The 18,912-nt window shown below is 43.2% G+C and overlaps 3 protein-coding genes across 5 annotated transcripts; all 3 read right to left on the reverse strand.

The window, feature by feature from the left end:
• Positions 1–48: 48 nt before the first annotated feature.
• Positions 49–4,300, reverse strand: mief1 (mitochondrial elongation factor 1). 2 transcript variants are annotated; one of them, XM_085270654.1, is made up of 5 exons: positions 4,154–4,300; positions 3,891–4,071; positions 3,752–3,787; positions 3,214–3,485; positions 49–3,127 (listed from the first exon to the last, which is right to left on the reverse strand). In XM_085270654.1, exons 1-5 carry the CDS (start codon positions 4,298–4,300, stop codon positions 2,291–2,293), a joined length of 1,473 nt encoding a protein of 490 aa, XP_085126780.1. In that variant the 3' UTR covers positions 49–2,290. The 2 variants fall into 2 exon arrangements, with proteins under 2 accessions (XP_085126780.1, XP_085126781.1); XM_085270655.1 differs by lacking the exon at positions 3,752–3,787.
• A 241-nt stretch (positions 4,301–4,541) lies between these two features.
• On the reverse strand, positions 4,542–5,333 carry LOC146575793 (mitochondrial ribosome and complex I assembly factor AltMIEF1-like). The gene is made up of 2 exons (XM_085270658.1): positions 5,252–5,333; positions 4,542–4,793 (listed from the first exon to the last, which is right to left on the reverse strand). Exon 2 carries the CDS (start codon positions 4,752–4,754, stop codon positions 4,542–4,544), a length of 213 nt encoding a protein of 70 aa, XP_085126784.1. The 5' UTR covers positions 4,755–4,793; positions 5,252–5,333.
• A 3,742-nt stretch (positions 5,334–9,075) lies between these two features.
• Positions 9,076–18,807, reverse strand: LOC146575794 (uncharacterized). 2 transcript variants are annotated; one of them, XM_085270660.1, is made up of 4 exons: positions 18,449–18,807; positions 14,670–15,132; positions 14,144–14,545; positions 9,076–13,886 (listed from the first exon to the last, which is right to left on the reverse strand). In XM_085270660.1, exons 2-4 carry the CDS (start codon positions 15,111–15,113, stop codon positions 9,987–9,989), a joined length of 4,746 nt encoding a protein of 1,581 aa, XP_085126786.1. In that variant the 5' UTR covers positions 15,114–15,132; positions 18,449–18,807; the 3' UTR covers positions 9,076–9,986. The 2 variants fall into 2 exon arrangements, with proteins under 2 accessions (XP_085126786.1, XP_085126785.1); XM_085270659.1 differs by lacking the exon at positions 18,449–18,807 and having other exon boundaries at positions 14,670–16,363.
• Between the last annotated feature and the right edge of the window lie 105 nt (positions 18,808–18,912).

Consider the following 18,912-nt stretch of genomic DNA (forward strand, 5'->3'; position numbering starts at 1 on the left):
AGTGTGGAACCACAATATGCTTTAAGTCAAAAACAACAGGGTGCAGAATGTCATTTTCATTTTTAATGTAGTATACAAAGAGCTGCACTGTTCAATGTTCAGCTTGGGGGGGAAAAAACAAAACAAAAAAAAACAGCTGGGAAAAGTACATAGCATGCAACATGGTTTATGGCTAATATGCACTCCACAAGGTAGAGGTAGTGATCTACTTTGGGTTTTGTTTACAACATTACAAATGTGGCACAGTGACTCCCCTAGTTGTTTATAGCATAAACTAGGTCAGCAAAGGAAGACAATTTGCAGAGAAAGAAGATCTACTGTAGTCATTTTTTTGTCCACACATCCAGATCAAAGCACTTAATGAAGCACAACAAGGAGTACATTACATGTTGAACCTGCATCAGTGCAAATAAATATGAAGCTCTTTTTGGTTACAAATGTACAATAAATACAAAAATATTTATTTCCCCCCCGTTACTGTTATCATCATCATCATCACCATGTAAGTGGTTATTAACTCGACGCATAACGGAACTATAAACGACCCCTCCATTATGTACACAATACAAATAGTGGGATGGGGACTGAGGGGACACTTACTCCATATCACTGCATTTTCTTCACTCTAAGGCTAAAAGTGACAGCAGACAGCGGTCATGTGATTATTTGGATGACATATTTTGAATACTGTTTTTGAGACTACTTGTCAGTGAGGCAGCTATAATAGTTACTCTACCGGTCACCTGACCATGAACTGATAGAATAATTTCACTTTAGAAACCCTGGCTATTACAGCTGCTGTTACATAACTGAAGATCTATGGGTAGATCCCTGTGCATCAGATCATGAGCCAAAACATTAGCACCTGTAATCTAGTCAAATATAGGACGATCTGACAGGCACACAGATCTGTTATGTGTCACAGCGGCAGTACTGATAAACAGTAGTCGTCCTCTTGACCTGCTTGATGTGGACTTGCGCTGCTCTAATCTGTGTCTGGCAACTTACACAACAGACTGGCACCGACAAGTTAATCAGGGTTTATATGCAAGCACACAAAGACAACAGGCTCTACTCTGACTGTGATCTGAGGCTTCAGTTAATACTGAGACTAATACACCAAAAGGACAAACAAAACCCCCTGCGGGTTAAAACCATGTTTGTTGTTCTTTAACTCTCAAATTGCACGAGGACAACGGCGGAAAAACTGCCAACACAAAAGAACCATCCTGCTACTAAAGACACGGAGGCCCAGATGGAGCAAGTGAATGCAACACATACTGGATATAGTTTAGAGCAATAGCAGGAAATTAAAGCAAAGGCCAAGAGATACAGCGCTTTCAGTCCTCCTGAATGCCTAACGTTGTTCCAAATTTACAGCAGGACACTAGTAATGAGAGAAAATGAACAAAATTAGGATTAAAGCATATCAGACCTGTGGATTAAAGCAGCAAACATGAGTCTGGAGATGAGCAAAAGCAAACAAAGAGCAACTTTGTATTCAATCATCACATGAATCCTCTTTTTTACTTCTCCTTTTGGGGAATTTCATCAACCAGCAACTACCCAGAAATGTCCTCTTTCTATTTATAGTAAACTTTAAATCAGTTACCTTGGTTGAACGGTGTGGAGCAAGACATGGACATACAACTCTGTATTTAAACCTGTTCCATATTAACACATGCAAACAGCAGACGTTCCAAACACACACTTAATGACTGTTTTCACATACCCGAGGTAACGTAAAGCATACAATAAAAAGCAGCCACTGTATTAATGAAGATTCCTCGCAGATGTCATTCAGGATGATTAACGATTTATTAACTTTTGAGTTGGCATACACACACGCAGCATTACACTCTGTTCTTTGAATCAAATCCCAAAAACTGAGTTAGCAATCGGTTCATGTAACCCTGACCTGCATCGGACACGTCTGTATTCCTAAAACACTGGACTTCAAGTGTAACACATTTCAAGTCTTCTGCAGGAACTCAACACTCGACCATAATGGTGCATCCATTCTTAACTTCATTAACACAATGGCCTTAGTGAGAGCCATCAGCACCAAAAAACCACCTCTGTTCTCTGAGATCAAAATAATATTTGGATCACAACGATACGTCTTTAATGTTAACATATCCCCAACATTTGAGTAACTGCTACTGTGTGTACGGGCCTCTGCATGTAGAGGAGGCCATGACTAATCAAGAGAGCATGTGTTGCACAAGAGAGGATTATTCCATGCACATGTTTTTATTCCCTCAACCTCGTCACAGCTCAGCGTTACCATTCAGAGGTGTGGTGGCTGTGCTGCAGTTCTCAGCAGTCCCCCGGGATCAGACAGCGCACAGTAGAGGGTATACCCTAGCTCGTCCACTTCTTGATCAGTCAGCTCACAAAACAAGTTCACTTTAGGGCTAAGGGCACACGGCAGCTTCCCAGCCTCCAAGTGCCCCACTAGCGCTCGTAGCAGCTGAAGGAAGCGGTCGGCCAGCGCTTCCTGAGTCCAGTCACCTTCTTTTTCACTGAGCAACAGGATGGTATTAGTGAGCTGGCTGGAGTTGAGCTTGTGAAGGGCAGGGTTGAGCTTGCACACAGCCTTCGCCACTTTGAGGCAGGTGCAGCGGCAGCCGCCATCCTCCTGATCTAGTGCCCTGAGCCGCGCGGTCTCGGCCACGCGGAAGCTCTGCCGCCACAGGTTTTCGTGGCGCTCTGCAGCAAACCGGTGCGGTTTGGCAATCAGTGAGGTTCCATCCTCCATCACGAGCAAAGGCAAGAAGTCCACATACAGCTTCCTGTCCGTCTCGTACTGTACCTCCAGAGTCAGCGTTTCGGCGGGAACCACAGGACGGATGATATAGTCGAGGACACTCCCTATAGCTGGCCAGTTAATAGAACCTGCAACAAGCTTCTCAAAGACTTCAAGCACTGATTTCGGGGAGAGATAACCTCCGACCATGCATCGGTCCCAATAGCTGCTGCTCCGAGGGAAATATTCCAAATTCTCCCTACGGACAAGCCAGAAACCTGGGACATTCATGATCGTGTCCTCTCCGGGGATGGACGACCACAGATTCTTCTCCAAGACAAGAGGCACCATGAGCTGGGCGTGGTCGGCTGTTACAACCTTGGAGGCAGAACAGGGGAGAATGGTTTCCAATTAAATGAATGTGTCATTATGAAAAAAACAATCCCAAAAATAAGCGCTCTTACCTGAAGGTCATCGTACAGACTGCCACTGAGGTACATCTCTCTGAGCGGCATGTCAGGCAGTTTGGCATGAAGAAACACTCTGAGCTCAGCGCAGATGTCCAGCGCCGCCCTCCTGGCCATGGCCTGCTCCTCAGCAGGGATGTTGACATTATTTTGGTAGAATTCCCACAGGTGTTCTTGCAAAGACAGACGCATCCGGGCCCGCATCATATCCGACCGGGTGGCATCGCTTCTTCCCACAGCAGCTCGACCCACAGCCCTTCGCAGACAGTCTGGGAAGAAAACAAGTTACAGATGCATTGTTTTAATAAGTGCAGCAGGATTTTGTGAGATTTCCTCATCTGCGCTTTCAGGAGGAAGCGATGGGTAAAAGTGTAATAGGATGGGAGTGGCACGGTTATGTTCCCTAAATATTCTAATATGACAGAACTAAATCTACGAAGACTAACTGAAGGGGCTTCTACAGTTTCTATAACATTACAATTAAAGATTAGTATAAAACAGCTGGGTATCTAAACTTAAACGAGCCAGCACCCACTATAAAGGAAGAGCAAGAATCCTCCAAACAGGCTGTCTGTCAGCAGATTAAACAAAAACATTTAAAAAAAGATGAGAGCTGGCCGATAGTCTACCTCATATATAAGTTATAAATTAAAGGACAATTTGCTTCCCCTCACCTGGTTCAAAAGCATGTGAAGAAGTGGGCAGAGACTGCAGTGACCTGCTAACTGTGGACTTCATGTCATGGTTTAAAACCCTCGGGGACGACCCCATCCAGGCAGGCTCCTCCCAGCTTCTCTTTCCTGTCTGCTCCATCTTTGTGGGGCTGGTGGGAGCACTTATGGCACGATCATACATCTGCACATAAAATTCATTGTATTGGTATTAGTTAGTCCACCCCCGCACCACACACACACACACTTTTCATGATAGTACTCACTCTTTTGACGGCTAGTGTTGCAATGCCAAGCATGGCTGCCCCTCCCACCCCCAGCACAAGTTTGGCATTTGAAAGCATGAAGTCAATAGCTGTTCCAATCCCATTATCATCCTTCTTTCCTTTTCGGTCTCCGTTCACCCCCGCCATCCTGGCACTGGGAAAAAAAAAAAAAGAAGAAGAAGTGGAGTCAGGATGCCTAGGGTGGGAAGAGCCAAGAAATCAGTGGATAGCTCATCACCATGTGATCTTGTTTACATCACTTCCTACAAACTAAACCATTACAAAGAATGTCTGTTTACTCCTGACGTTTTACGTGTAAACCCACCTGGAAGATGTACCTTCGGACAACCTTTAACCCACCACCTGATGGCCCCTGATCCCCTTCCTCCTACATAAGCCCACCCAGTCGGCTGCTGAGAAAGAACCGGCCCCTTTTCAGGGCCTCCTCCTTATCTTCTGGGACCGTCAGTGCCTGGCAGCGGCGAAACTCGCGAGCCACGGCGCGGCGATAGTAATTCCGGTCTGTGTACTGAAGGTGTCGGCCTGCCCGGAGCAGCGCCCTGTAGAGCTCCAGCACCGCACTGCGAGACCAGCTGCCCATCAGGGATCACACATGGAGAGGAGGGGGATACCCTTGCTCCTGTGCAAAGGGTGAGCACAGGGTAGATGATTAGAGGACTGAAGTGATAGTTAGAAATGGCTTCATCCGTGTAAAAATCCAACCTTTAAAGTGGAAAACCAAACATGCCACACGCTGTAAAAACACAGCTGCAGCGTCAGCTCAGACTGCCACGTTAGCCTCTGTGTAAACCTAACCAAGCAAACACTAAAGCTCGCAGTCTGTTTTCTGGCACATGTTATGGGATCGTTTCATCAGCGAAAAGAAAGCGTTGCCGTGTTACATACCGAGGCTCACTAGTCTTTAGAAAATGGCTGGATCAAGTCACATCTCTTTGTAGCACAACACGCTAACTAGCTGCCGAAGCAAGCGCTGACCTTACTTTCAGCCAGCTTTATGGACAAAATATGGTCATTGAAACGTTTGTGCGAGCGAGGATAAACGAGCCACACAAAGACACAACAAAACAAGCCACCTACTTCTCAGGAAAAAAGGACCAAAGATAGTTTGTCTTCTGGGGGAAGCAGACCTCTGCTCTAGCCGGGGGTCAGACTCGATAGTGGAAACCGGAAACAAATAGTCTGCTATTCATACAGTATATCCGGGTCAGTTTTTAGTGTTTTTTTACGCTTTTATTTTGAATTAATAACATTGTCCGTCGAATTATATTTTTAAGAAATTGTGCCTTAATTTCAATTCAGTTTTAATTTATTAAAATCACAAAGACACAACATTTATTTATTTTTAATTTATTTATTTAATAATAATAATAATAATAATAAATTTAATACTATGAATCTATATTGAAATAAGGTTATAGCTGATACCTGTGTAGTACTGAGGTCTTAAAGTTCAAAAAGGTGATGTTTTTCAATTTTGTGTTTTCACTATTTTGCTGTGGTAACAGCAATCTCCAGACAAAGAACTTTTTCTTAAACTTGATTTGGAAAAGGGTTTTATATATATGTCTGTTGTATCTAAACACGGGTAATGTAATGCACTGTACACCGGAGCTAGTCAGTCATTTCTTATCCAAAATGCTGCAGCCACATTACTGACTGGGACAAAAAAAGAGAGCTCACATCACTCCGGTGTTGGAAGGCTTTTTGTACGTTACAGAATCAGGTATAAATTGGCACTATTTGTGTTTCAAGCCTTAAATGGTCTCGCGCCTGCAAATGTGGTGGATATGCATCCCGCATTTAAAGCTTATTTCAAATGGAGCTCATGCATTTGCTATCATTGCACTAAAACTCTGGAATTACCCTCCAGAGAGACCCTGGACAAGCATCAGCTGTGGCTATTTTTAAAAAATCTAAGCCAAAGATATACTTTTTCTTTCATACTTTTCTTTCTTTCATACTAAACTGCTGATTCTGGAATTCTGTCTGGAGGATTGGTTGCTGTTTCATGTTAAAATTGTGAATGCATGTAGCATAATTTTTTGTCCAAGTGTCACTTTTTTCTAATAAATTTTATTGGAAGGATGGATTAAAATTGACAAACAAATAAACATTTAATTAATATTAAAAGATGAAAACTGATGCACTCAATTTTAATGCAATCAAGAAAGAACTTTCTGTAATTTTTCTCTATTGTGGAGAACAGTATGTATATATATATATATATATATATATATATATATACATACACATTCTCCCAAAGACAAGAACTAACAGACTTAAAAACTCCTTTGTCCCACACGCCATCAGACTGTTTAACTCCTCCCTGGAGGGGAGAGGGAGGGGAAACAGGAGGACAATGGAGGGGGGAACAACTAAGCTGTAGTGCCTCTTCACCTCACTGTGCAATACCTTTTGTGCAATACCTTTTGTGCAATACTTTTGTAAATAGTCAACGGTGCAATAGACTCAATACTTGAAATGTGCAATTCACTTGTATTTTTATTTTTATTCCTATTTATTCTATTTATCCCCTTCGTATATTTTATTTATATTGTCTCTGTATTTATATATATGTGTGTGTGTGTATATATATATATATATATATATATATATATATATATATATATATAAGAAAGGGTCTCCAGTATGAAGAGTTGGACAGCACCAGGGCCCGACATGGTTCACGCCTACTGGCTGAAGAAGCTGACTGCACTCCACGAGCGTCTGGCAGCACAAATGAACCAGCTGCTAGTTAACGAGAGACACCCGGAATGGCTAACTGAAGGCCGGACGGTCCTGATCCCCAAGGACCCCAAGAAGGGACCGGTCCCCTCCAACTACCGACCAATAACCTGCCTCAGTACTACATGGAAGCTCCTGTCAGGCATCATATCGGCTAAGATGAACAGGCACATGGGTCAATACATGAGCGGGACACAGAAAGGAATTGGCAAGAATACCAGAGGTGCAAAACACCAGCTACTGGTAGACAGAACAATCAGCCGAGACTGCAAGACCAGACTGACCAACCTGTGCACTGCCTGGATTGATTACAAGAAGGCCTATGACTCAATGCCCCACAGCTGGATACTGGAATGCCTAGAATTGTACAAGATCAATGGGACCCTAAGAGCCTTCATCAGGAACTCAATGGGGATGTGGCGTACAACACTAGAGGCCAACTCCAAGCCCATAGCACAAGTTACCATCAAGTGCGGGATCTACCAAGGAGATGCTCTGTCCCCACTGCTGTTCTGCATAGGCCTGAACCCCCTCAGTGAGATCATTAACAAGACTGGCTACGGATACCGACTACGGAACGGAGCAGTTGTCAGCCACCTCCTGTACATGGATGACATCAAGCTGTATGCCAAGAGTGAACGAGACATCGATTCACTGATCCACACTACCAGGCTATACAGCAATGACATTGGAATGTCGTTCGGACTGGAGAAGTGTAGTCGGATGGTAACAAAGAGAGGGAAGGTAGTCAGAACTGAGGGGATTGAACTACCAGAAGGCAACATTGCAGACATAGAGGACAGTTACAAGTACCTGGGGATCCCGCAGGCAAATGGGAACCATGAAGAGGCCGCTAGAAAAGCTGCAACCACCAAGTACCTGCAGAGGGTCAGGCAAGTCCTGAGGAGTCAGCTGAATGGTAAGAACAAGATCCGGGCCATCAACACGTACGCCCTGCCCGTGATCAGGTACCCTGCTGGGGTAATAAGCTGGCCAAAGGAGGAGATAGAAGCCACTGACATAAAGACAAGAAAGCTCCTGACCATGCATGGAGGGTTTCACCCCAAGTCCAGCACCCTGAGGCTGTACGCTAAGCGGAAGGAAGGGGGCCGGGGACTGGTGAGTGTCAGCACCACAGTCCAGGATGAGACAAGGAACATCCAAGAATACATTGGGAAGATGGCCCCAACTGACCGAGTGCTCAGTGAATACCTCAGGCAGCAGAAACCCAAGAAAGAGGAGGGAGACGAGGAACCATCATGGAAGGACAGGCCCCTGCACGGTATGTACCACCGGCAGATAGAGGAGGTGGCTGATATCCAGAAATCCTACCAGTGGCTGGACAAAGCTGGACTGAAAGACAGCACAGAGGCACTAATCATGGCAGCACAAGAACAAGCTCTGAGTACAAGATCCATAGAGGCTGGGGTCTATCACACCAGGCAAGACCCCAGGTGCAGGCTGTGTAAAGATGCCCCAGAGACAATCCAGCACATAACAGCAGGGTGCAAGATGCTAGCAGGCAAGGCATACATGGAACGTCATAACCAAGTGGCCGGCATAGTGTACAGGAACATCTGTGCCGAGTATAACCTAGAAGTCCCGAGGTCAAAATGGGAGATGCCCCCAAGGGTGGTGGAGAATGACCGAGCTAAGATCCTGTGGGACTTCCAGATACAGACGGACAAAATGGTGGTGGCTAACCAACCGGACATAGTGGTGGTAGACAAACAGAAGAAGACGGCCGTAGTGATCGATGTAGCGGTTCCGAATGACAGCAATATCAGGAAGAAGGAACACGAGAAGCTGGAGAAATACCAAGGGCTCAGAGAAGAGCTCGAGAGGATGTGGAGGGTGAAGGTAACGGTGGTCCCCGTGGTAATCGGAGCACTAGGTGCGGTGACTCCCAAGCTAGGCGAGTGGCTCCAGCAGATCCCGGGAACAACATCGGAGATCTCTGTCCAGAAGAGCGCAGTCCTGGGAACAGCTAAGATACTGCGCAGGACCCTCAAGCTCCCAGGCCTCTGGTAGAGGACCCGAGCTTGAAGGATAAACCGCCCGCAGGGGCGTGCTGGGTGTTTTTTTTTTTTTATATATAATATGTATGTGTATGTAAGACTTTATAAGAACATCAAAGTCATGATCTTTTTAGTTGCATCAACAAATGTTTATTAAATCAACAATAAACCAAATAGCTCTGAGCAATGTGAGACTATTTGGAGAATCAGTGAATCCAACCAACTTTGCCAAATGACACTGAGGCAGCTGACACTGTTATCATTTTAAACAGTTGATATATATCATTAAACTATCTTAAACAGGATTATTAACGTATTCTGATTTTTTTTCTGATAAACTCCAATGGCATGAAAACATATATCTCTTAGTCTCAAGAATGTAGATCTCCTATGAAAAGGGTCAATTGGATACATCAGTAATCCATACGAATCTGTCACTGATATTTATTTTGGATCCAATAGTTCTTTTGAATATCGATAATACTGAGTGCAAACATCAGTGAGTCACGATCCATTTGACCTCAGCAAAAACATTTACATAAAAAGGTAATGTGATAGAAACAACAACAAAAAACACGACATCATGGAAAAAATATAAAGAGGTGACACTTAAAATAGTATACAACGTTTATGTAAAGTCATCAAATTATCACTCAATTAAAATGTATTTACTTACTACAATTTAAACCCAGTAAATAATGATTTTGTCAATAGTGAAAATCAGTCTCATTACAAGAACATGTATACATAATTCAAAATCCATTAACGGTTCATGCATTTCCACACACATTAATGCTGTGATCTTACCACTCTACATTTAAATGCATATTTTTTCTTTTACAGCTTCTGCTGGAGTTGTAAAAATTTGCAGAGTGTCAATGACCAGGTTGCACTAAGGGAGCTCTAAGAGATTTCTTCTGTCCAAGACATATGTGGAAAATTCTAGTAATCTAGGGATTACTGAAACATTTTCATGGTACAATTCCACATGCATTATAGCCATTTTTCAAGTCAATTTCAATGGCTTGAAAAATGTGGAAAACTCATAATCAAGGCATGTACTTAACCCCTTTCATCCTGGGGATGATATGTATATCCCTGATATCATCATGCTGGAGCAACCAACACAAGTAGCGCTCGGTCCCCATACCCCATCCACTGGTGAGGAGTGGTTTCACTTGGCGCATGTTAATGTACCATTTATAAGATTTCTCTGACACTCCATGATGCCTCAGAGCCTCTTGTACGATCTCAGGAGTTGAATGGCGTTCACCAAGACCTACAGTCTCACCCAGCCCCAGCAAAAGGTCGGCAGCTTTGGCTTTGCGTTGCCCAGTGCCCTCCACGTATGCTTGGTAGAATGGAACTGCCAGATGGTCCATCTCGGTCAGCCAAACAGCTCCACCATATTTCTCAATTAAAACCCGCTCTCCTTTACGTGTTAACTTTCTGCCAAAATTCGGCTGACCATCTTGGACCCACTCTAAACAGTCAGCAGAGGGCATCATGGGGATGGACTGGTCTAGAGAGACTCTTGAAAGTCTGGATTTTCCCTCCAGCTTACTGAGCAGAGCTGTGACATGTGCAAGGGTCCCAGCAGTGTTCAGGATTATATCTGAGTGTTTCTTCAACATGGACTTGGTGAGATGAACCAAGTATCCCTCTGCTATGGACATTGCATTGTCCATGTCACCCTGCAGTTCACACTCCACATGATAGAACTGGTTTAAGTGTGTGGCATCAGGATCTTCCCCTCTGAAGCTGGGAGATATGTAGTAGGTCCCTGGCAGGTTTTCCTGGAAGCGAAGGAAGTATTCCAGTACAAATTGCATTGAGTCAGCAAGGTACACACCCTGGCCCAGGAGATTGACAGAAACTGGCTCTGAGTCAGAACCCAAGCCCATTGGTGAGGAGATGGTGTCAGTGGTGAGAGGTGTCAGAGCATATGCGTACTGGCAGGAACTGTTGAAGTATTCCACTGTGCTGTGGAAAAGAGTGTTTTGGATCTTGAAAAGGTTTCGATACCACTGGCTCTTGATGGCTGCCATGGAGTGAGACTCAGGATCTGTCCAGGAACGAGCAGGCTTGCACTGGGTAATTTTCAAGTGGATGGTTTTGAGGGTTTCAGAGTCAGCGGGTGGGCCATTCAGTGATGAAACATATCCAGGGTAGCTTTGGAAGCATTCTGTTTGCAGCTCAGCAGGTTTAGTGCCATCTGGTGAAGGTAACAGAGGGATCAACTTGGCATGAGCATAGTCGATCTCAAATCCCTCAAAGATCAGTGCAACACTTGGAGCTTTCATCCCCTCTTCCAGCAGTCGAGCAACTTTGTAAGTGGCCAAGATCAGTGCTGTGTAGTCAGGTTCCTTCAGTTTGAAGATGTCACTGGACAGAGGTTTGCGTGGCACCACAACAGTTAGACCAGGACTGTTTGGATAAGGTGTCAGAAAGGCAACAAACTCACTGTCTTCCCACACTCTCCACTGTTGCTGCTCCCCACGAACAATGCGACTGAACAGGTTGTCATTGGATAGGTCCCCCAAAAAATCATAGCAAAAAGGTGCATTTGGTGTTGGCAGTGCACTTCTAATCTTATCTTGAACCCGAGCCAGTGTTTCATTATCCCAGCGTGGACCACTTTTTGAGGTGCAATAGCCAGGATTATAAGCGTGGAACTCTTCTTCACTAGCAAGATGGGGCTGCCATTTTGGCTCTAAGCCATGAAGAGGGAGGAGTCTGATTTGTGCTGGCTCACCAGGACTTGGATTGAATACCAAGGCACAACGTTGCACTCCCAGTCGCTCACATAACAAGTTTGAGACAACTCTTGCTCCTTGTAGCATAGCAACAAAATCAGCTGTAGCTAAGTGGAAGATGCTGCTTGCCCCACTAAGAGTTTTTCTAGTCAGAATCGTTGCTCCAGGGATCCAGGGTTTGAGATTTAGATAAGCAACAAGCTCATCTGTTTCCCAGATAACATTAGGGGGATCTCTCAGGGGTCTGAGGACCTCTACTCGTGAAATGCCACAAATCATTGAGGCCACAAAGATCACACCAGCATTTGTCTCAATGACAGCATCACCTTTAGCGTCCAGAGCAATGATTCCAGCACAGATCTCCTTCAGATCTTCAGCTATCACTTCTCTGCACGCTTCCCTAAGGCTGTGGCCTTTATGATGGTATAGACTTGCTATTTTCTGAGCAACTGTGTTCCTCAAAAAAACATCCCCATCTCCAGAGCAGGTAATGGCTAACTTTTCATCAGCATATATACCTGCTCCTACTACTGCTGTGTCCCCAACTCGCCCTTTCAGCTTTCCTACCAACCCGCCTGTAGAGGTTGCAGCAGCCAATCTATTCCAGCGATCCAAGGCCACAGCACCAACTGTCTGTGGATGATTGTTTTTGGAGTTTTTTCCACTACTGAGTTTTGCAGTTAACTCTCTGTGACGTACATCAGTGTAGAAATACTCAGGGCCAACGGGCTTCTGCTTTTCCTCAAGCTCTTCAAGAAACTCTTCAACTCCGTCTCCCACGATCAGTGCATGTGAGCTTTTATCCATTACACACCTGGCTGCTTTTATTGGGTTCTTTAGACTTTGCACACAGGCAACAGATCCTGACTTCTTTGTACTGCCATCCACAATGGTTGCTTCCATTTCATTTTTGCCATTTTTGTTAAATACAGAACCTTTACCTGCATTGAACAGAAAGCAGTCTTCCAGAGCTTCCACTGACCTCTGAACTGCATCCAGACTACTGCCACCTTGTTGAAGCACTTGGGATCCGAGAGTTAAGGCTGCTTGTAGAGCAAACTCAATGACCCCTATTACTTGGGAGTTCAGCATTATCTCTTCTCCAGCACCCCCATGAATCACTAGAGTGTAGTCTGGACTCATGCCAAGGGTACTACCAGCAGTGCTTTTGTCTGTGCTCTCTGGATAATGAATTTTCTCTCCATTAAGTTTCTCTCTTTGACCCTGCTGAAGTAGACACTCAAGGGCTCCCATTTCACTTGCAATGGCATATCTAACAGCTAGAAGCATCAATAACTTCAGGTTCATCTTGAGGTTTTGTTGGAGCTTGTCTAGTGCAAGAGCAAAGCTACCTTTCCCATTAAGCACAATGCGAACCTTGTCCCTCTTCCCAAGGTAGGTTACAGCTAACTGATCTTGAGCATAGACATTTCCTACTCCGCACTCTACTCCTTCCATGAGATCTGTACCTGTCAGATACACAGATGGACACCCAAAGGGGTCCAGGAACCTTTTCAAGGGATTTTCAGATGGCAAAGCTCGGCGCAGAGCAGCTAGGTGGGGGCCAACACCTTGACCACTTTTGGTGTTTTTTATTAGCTTCTTATGCTCCAGAAATGCAACATGGAACAACTGCAGTAGGTCAGTAGTGTATTGGATGGCGTTATCTGGACCAATGCAGGATGCCAGGGCACCTACTAACTGACGAGAATGCGTGGTGATTGAGTATGTAGGGTCACAACGACCATGTTTGTAGTGGCGCATATGGGAAGGTGTGACAAGTATGTGATTTGAAGCAGCTTCTCCAAAGGTCTGCCTCATGGAGAGCTGCAAAGAGAAGTTGATCCAGGCATCATATAGACCTCTGTGCCCTCTGAGAGTAGAGAAGACATCAGGATAGGAGGAGATGTCAAAGGTGAGAACTGGGTGGTTTGTTTTTAAATCGAGGCTCTGTTGGGGGGTATTTACACCCTGTAAAGGGAATGTTAGAGGATGGGGACAAACAGAATTAATATTGTTTACTGCAACAGATCCAGTCATCTTTTCAGTGCCAGTATGCAGTGGGTTTAAGTCAACAGTCTCCGACAGATCATACACATGTTCAGTCACAAGCCCAGCCACCATCCCATCCACAGCACTGTGCTCAAACACCATTCCAGCTGTGCAGTTTTTGAACACAACCAGGTTCAACACCTGTCAAAAAACACAGAAAAGAAAGGGATTATTTTGGGTTTCTTTGCCCTCCTTGACCCTGAATTGGATAAGTAGTATAAAATGGATGGATGGATGTCCTCTACAAATCAGCAAGCAATAAACAAATTATTTAATTATAACTCTTAATTACTACTCTGAGGCTTTAAATCTTTTAACAGTTGTTAAAACTATAATAAAGTTTCGCAGTAAAGAGCTAATACAGCTGAACTAAGCTTGTTCTAGTTTCCCTCCATTACCTTGTCATAGTATCTCAGAGATGGATTGTGTCCTCCTCCTCCCAGCCTCACTGCATTGAGGATATCAGCCAGTTCAGAGGGTGCATCATAGTCTTCCAGACAGAGCGTAAGTATAGCACTCTCCATCAGCCTCAGTGATGTCAGTGCTGTTCCTCCTTCCTCAAGGATCTTTTCCCTTCTCGCAGCCCAGGTCTTACGCTCCAGAGCTGTGAGGTTGCAAATGGATGAAGGATCATTTTGTTTCCCTGCCCTGGGTTGATCCATCACCTGAGCAAGCTGGTTATAGATGTCAATAAATGACCGCGCAGAAACTGGCCCACCAGTGCTCGGTCGCCACAGTATGTCAACAGGGAACACTCCGCCAACACAGGTAATGACGGCATGGAGGCTGTCAGGGAAGATCTGCAATTACAAAGTCTACAGATTAGAAAATATTTGATATACATTCAGTAGGTTAGTACATCAATAGATAAAGAATAAAGTCTTATAGGATTCATCAAGATAGCTGTACTGCTATTAATCTCACCTTAATTTCATCTTGAACCCTCCCAGGAATACGGGTGGCAGCGAATACTTCAGCCTGCTGGGTATGCTCCATTGGAATATTGCCTTCCAATAAGACGGGCTCACTGTAAAGCTTTGCTGCTGCCCAGAGCAGAGCAGCTGCTCTACTAAGCTGGTTACATTTCTTTGCTTTAGATGGAAGAAGAACTACAGGGAGTGCTGTGGAGATGGGGAGAGGGTCAGCACAAGACAACAGACCTCTTTTGAACTGCTTTGTCACCCAGTTCTCTTGGCCTGCAGCACTGGTTGCTAATTTCTGCTGGGCTTCTTCAAGGAGCTCTCTTTGTTGTTGCAACGTACTTTTGAACTCTGGGTAAAGATCGGGTCCTAAAGTAAGCTGCAGAACACGGCTCACTTCTTGCAAGGTAACATCCAGATCTGGAATGGGGTAGTCGAGAAGGGTCATCCTGTTAATACAGAGGAGGCTTGACAAAAAGAAAGAAAAAGAGAGAAAGTCCATGACCGCTCCAGGTACTTTGTGAGATTTTCCAAGCATGCAAAGAACCAAGACTGATCTTGTTTGTTTTTTTTTCTTTGTTTTTTTTTTGTTTTTGTTTTTGTTTGTTTTTTGCTTTGTTTTATTATTTTCTTCAAGCCCTGTGTACAGGAGCTGCATACAAAAAGATATTTTGTGAAAAGGGTTGGCGTAATAAGCAAATGCTTCAGCCAATACCTTTTGATTAGCCTTGTCTCATGCTTTCTTTCTTTATGGTGGATTTTTGTTCTGTTTTCACTGTTTTGTTTTTTTTCCACTGTTTTCACTGAGATTTGAATTTGAATGCTAATCAATAAAATCAAAATCAAAGTCAAAAATCAAAGTCAAAGACAAAAAGAACCAGATACCAATACTTGTGCACATTTATCAAGTCAGAAGACTGATGGATTTAGTTTAAACAAATGGGGCTGACGTAAAAGCTGTAGAACACTATTCTTGCAGCACAGTTACTTTGTAATACAGTATGTCTAAGTAATATGACAGTCAAAAGTGGTTTTTAAATCACATTTTGTAAGGATCTAGAGGTTTGGTTTATAATTAGATATTTGTAAAAGTAACTAAACTATGCACTTTCTGGAGAACCTGTAGGGGAATTGTTGCTACTGCTGGACTTCTCCAGCAACACACAGCAGACCTTCAGTATGTGTGTTTAAAAAATTGGCAGATTAACACAATTTAAAACTGGGAACAGCAGCTTAAATACTTGAAGCTGTGATGATTTGTTTAAGCTGGAGTATGACCTGACCTGGGATAACTGTCCTAAAAGTATGTTTTTGTTCCCATACTGTAACCTCAAATGCAAAATCTCAGACAGTTCAGGATAATGACATGCAGATGGTTGAACTGGTTTAAAGAGGGTGAAAATGTGTGTAGATTCATTTCAAGGAGGGCTCTATAATCATATTCAACTGTCAGTCTAAGAGAGAAGGACAAGTTGTAAAAGTATCCATCAATCAGAGACAGAAAGAGGAGATTCAGATCCACTAAAATGTTAAAAATGTGGTCACAGGAGCAAAACAGGAAGAGAGGTCATTTCTGCTTTTCTCCCAAAAACCTTGAATATCTTATAATTGGTCTCAGAGAGGCAGTTGGATATCATATTGATGCATGCTCAATCATCCAGGTAAGTAAATCCCCAAAAGTTGATTCTGTTCATCTGGACGTAGTGTTTTGTGGGCGAAGCGTTTCATCACTCATCCAAGTGACTTCTTCAGTCTCAGCTGACTGCAGGTTTCCCCAATCTTATAAACTGTACATTTGCATAATGACTGAAACCAGCACCACTGAGGGAACAATGGACTGGGAGGTCAGTTCCTTGGGTCCTGGCCTTGCAGTCAGCTGAGACTGAAGACGTGGGGTAATACCACCATAAATATGTAATCAGGTAAGGTTTTCTAACACAACATTTAACTACATACACATGTGGTATTAAAACCTTTGTAGATCAATGTATTTATAATTATTAATTACCAGTTACCAGTTCTGTCTCTCTATATTCACATGTTCCTATTTTCTGCTAAGCACTCCAGGGAACTATCTACATGAACCACGTGACCACCCCTGACATAACTCTTACCATTCGAGGGCCCTGCTATGGATGTAACTTCTATCAAAGACATTGCATCTTTTGTATAGAGCTTGTACCCTAAGCTGTGCCTTTTGTGTTTGTACTGATTAGAAAATGTTAGCTTATCAACATAGAATGATGAATATTCCAAAATATTACTCTATATATTATAATATTCCAATATATCACTACATTACTGCTGTTGTTAAAGTGAATTGTTAAATGTTGTCATTTTTATGCTTACCATCTCTACATTGTTTTAACTCTGTGATGAAAAAATGTAGAGATGGTAAGCATAAAAATGAGAACATTTAACAATTCGCTTTAACAGCTGTTTTGTTCCACAGTTTTTATTGGCAAGCTACACCTCAGATCTCACATGTAACACAAACTACACAAACCGGCACACCGCAGTGTATTTGTCCATATAGCTACTGTATAACAGAACATTTTCCCTTAACGGTTTCCTCACATGATGTCCAACCATTCTCACATTAGCGGAGCCTGTAAGTGAATTATCTGATTTATGTTTAAGAGCCTGCTGAGTGAAACACAGATTTCCTTGTGCTTCAATGAGGTGAACATGAATGGAATGCATCCAGATTTTACTTCTGTATTAGACAATACCCCCAGCACTCTACAGCTATACAGAGCCTTGTAATGGCTCATAACTAAGCTCATCTGCTCACACGTGAAAGCAGTTACTCCCTTTCCCTAACTTAAGTTGGCCAGGGTTTTTTTGTTGCTGGTCGTCAAGGAAACATGTCCCTCGCCAAATGACTTTTTGGGAAATTAGATTTCTCCTGATTGGTCCCATCAGTTTGAATCACCCACACAATGCTGGCTGTCTGTCCTTTATCCGAATCTTGTGTTCCATCTGATGGATTTGGGTTCTGCAGGGAAGCAGGTCTTGTGATTCCAAAAGCTCAGCTACCAGAACTACTACTGTGTGTTACATCATAGAGTAGAAATAGCCAACTGATGGGCAATAAAGCAACAGTAACATTATTTTTGAAAAAATCTAAACGAATTAAGAATAAAAAAAATCTATTATTTTAACCTCATCACATACTGGGTCACCAGCAAAGCTCTTAGAGGCAGGGCCTGGATTTCAGTTGAACCACAGTTTAGTTTAGTTTAAGAAACTAGAAAATGTTGCTTTTCAGATCAACTCACTTACAGACATTTTGGCCTTATAGTTCATCTCTTATAAGATTTTCATTTGGTTATGCCAAATGGTGGGTGTTATTTTGTTAATATTTCTGCAGAGGAAACCAAAATATAACAAAGGTTATTGTAATTGTGTTAAAAAGATATTTTTTAAGCCTCTGAAGCACTATTTATTTCCAAAAACGTACAAAACTCATGCCACAGAAATAGTTGTCAAAAGCTTATCTGAAGAAAATGATCCACAAAAAATTGATTTTATAACATTTCTTAATATTGAAGTCTGTGCATTAAGGGTCAGTACTTCAGAAATATCTTCAATTCACCTTAGACGTTAGTATGCTGTATGCTGTACATGTAACTGCATCAATACAAATCAAATCATTATCTCCTCATCATATTTGAAGGGCTTTGAGTGCAGTAACAGTAGAAAACTGCTCCATAAACACCAGAACATGAACCCTTTACCTTTATTCACCTGTACGTTTTATTTAGAATAAAATAAACTTACCTCGCTATGAAGATGTCTCGAGATCTGGCCAGCTGGTAGGGTGGAAGACCACTCAGTGGAAATAAAACTTGGTTGGACTGGAGAGACAAGGCTTTGTCTATAACACACAGGCTGTGACTCCAATTAAGCAATTTAGTCTCTTGCCTGTCCCTTTTCTCTACCTCTCAATGCCTCTCACTCAGTCGTCCTCGTGCTCTCTGCCTTCAGTGGTTCTTCTCTAGTGTTTTTTTTTCATCCTCTCTCACACAATTTGGACCCTCACAATGCAGCAAAAACTGCCAAATACACTCAGGAAAGTAATTCCTGGAGTTTTATCAGGTAGTGTCTTAGGAAGTGAGAGATTCAGCAGTTTGTGTTAGTATAGCAGACAACAGTACATCTGCATTAACGGTGTGCCCCTTTTTTATACCGGGATCAACTTCTGCTTTACGCCGTGTGTGTGTGTGTGTGTGTGTGTGTGTGTG

This window comes from Mchenga conophoros, linkage group LG4 (genome assembly GCF_057382185.1).
Source record: "Mchenga conophoros isolate Kocher_MC1m ecotype Shallow Benthic linkage group LG4, M_conophoros_male_GT1.1, whole genome shotgun sequence".
Classification (NCBI taxonomy): domain Eukaryota; kingdom Metazoa; phylum Chordata; class Actinopteri; order Cichliformes; family Cichlidae; genus Mchenga; species Mchenga conophoros.

What these genes read in the sequence shown, in the direction of transcription:
- mief1 (XM_085270654.1), bottom strand. Translation starts at nt 4,300, where the DNA reads ATGGCGGGGGTGAACGGAGACCGAAAAGGAAAGAAGGATGATAATGGG. An exon ending in CAACACTAGCCGTCAAAAGA is followed by an intron (nt 4,072 to 4,153) that starts GTGAGTACTATC and finishes TTTTATGTGCAG; the next exon opens with ATGTATGATCGTGCCATAAG. An exon ending in ATTCTTGCTCTTCCTTTATA is followed by an intron (nt 3,486 to 3,751) that starts GTGGGTGCTGGC and finishes TTTTCTTCCCAG; the next exon opens with ACTGTCTGCGAAGGGCTGTG.
- LOC146575794 (XM_085270659.1), bottom strand. Translation starts at nt 15,323, where the DNA reads ATGCAGCTCCTGTACACAGGGCTTGAAGAAAATAATAAAACAAAGCAA. An exon ending in GGGTTCAAGATGAAATTAAG is followed by an intron (nt 14,546 to 14,669) that starts GTGAGATTAATA and finishes TTGTAATTGCAG; the next exon opens with ATCTTCCCTGACAGCCTCCA. An exon ending in CTCTGAGATACTATGACAAG is followed by an intron (nt 13,887 to 14,143) that starts GTAATGGAGGGA and finishes GTTTTTTGACAG; the next exon opens with GTGTTGAACCTGGTTGTGTT.
- LOC146575793 (XM_085270658.1), bottom strand. Translation starts at nt 4,754, where the DNA reads ATGGGCAGCTGGTCTCGCAGTGCGGTGCTGGAGCTCTACAGGGCGCTG.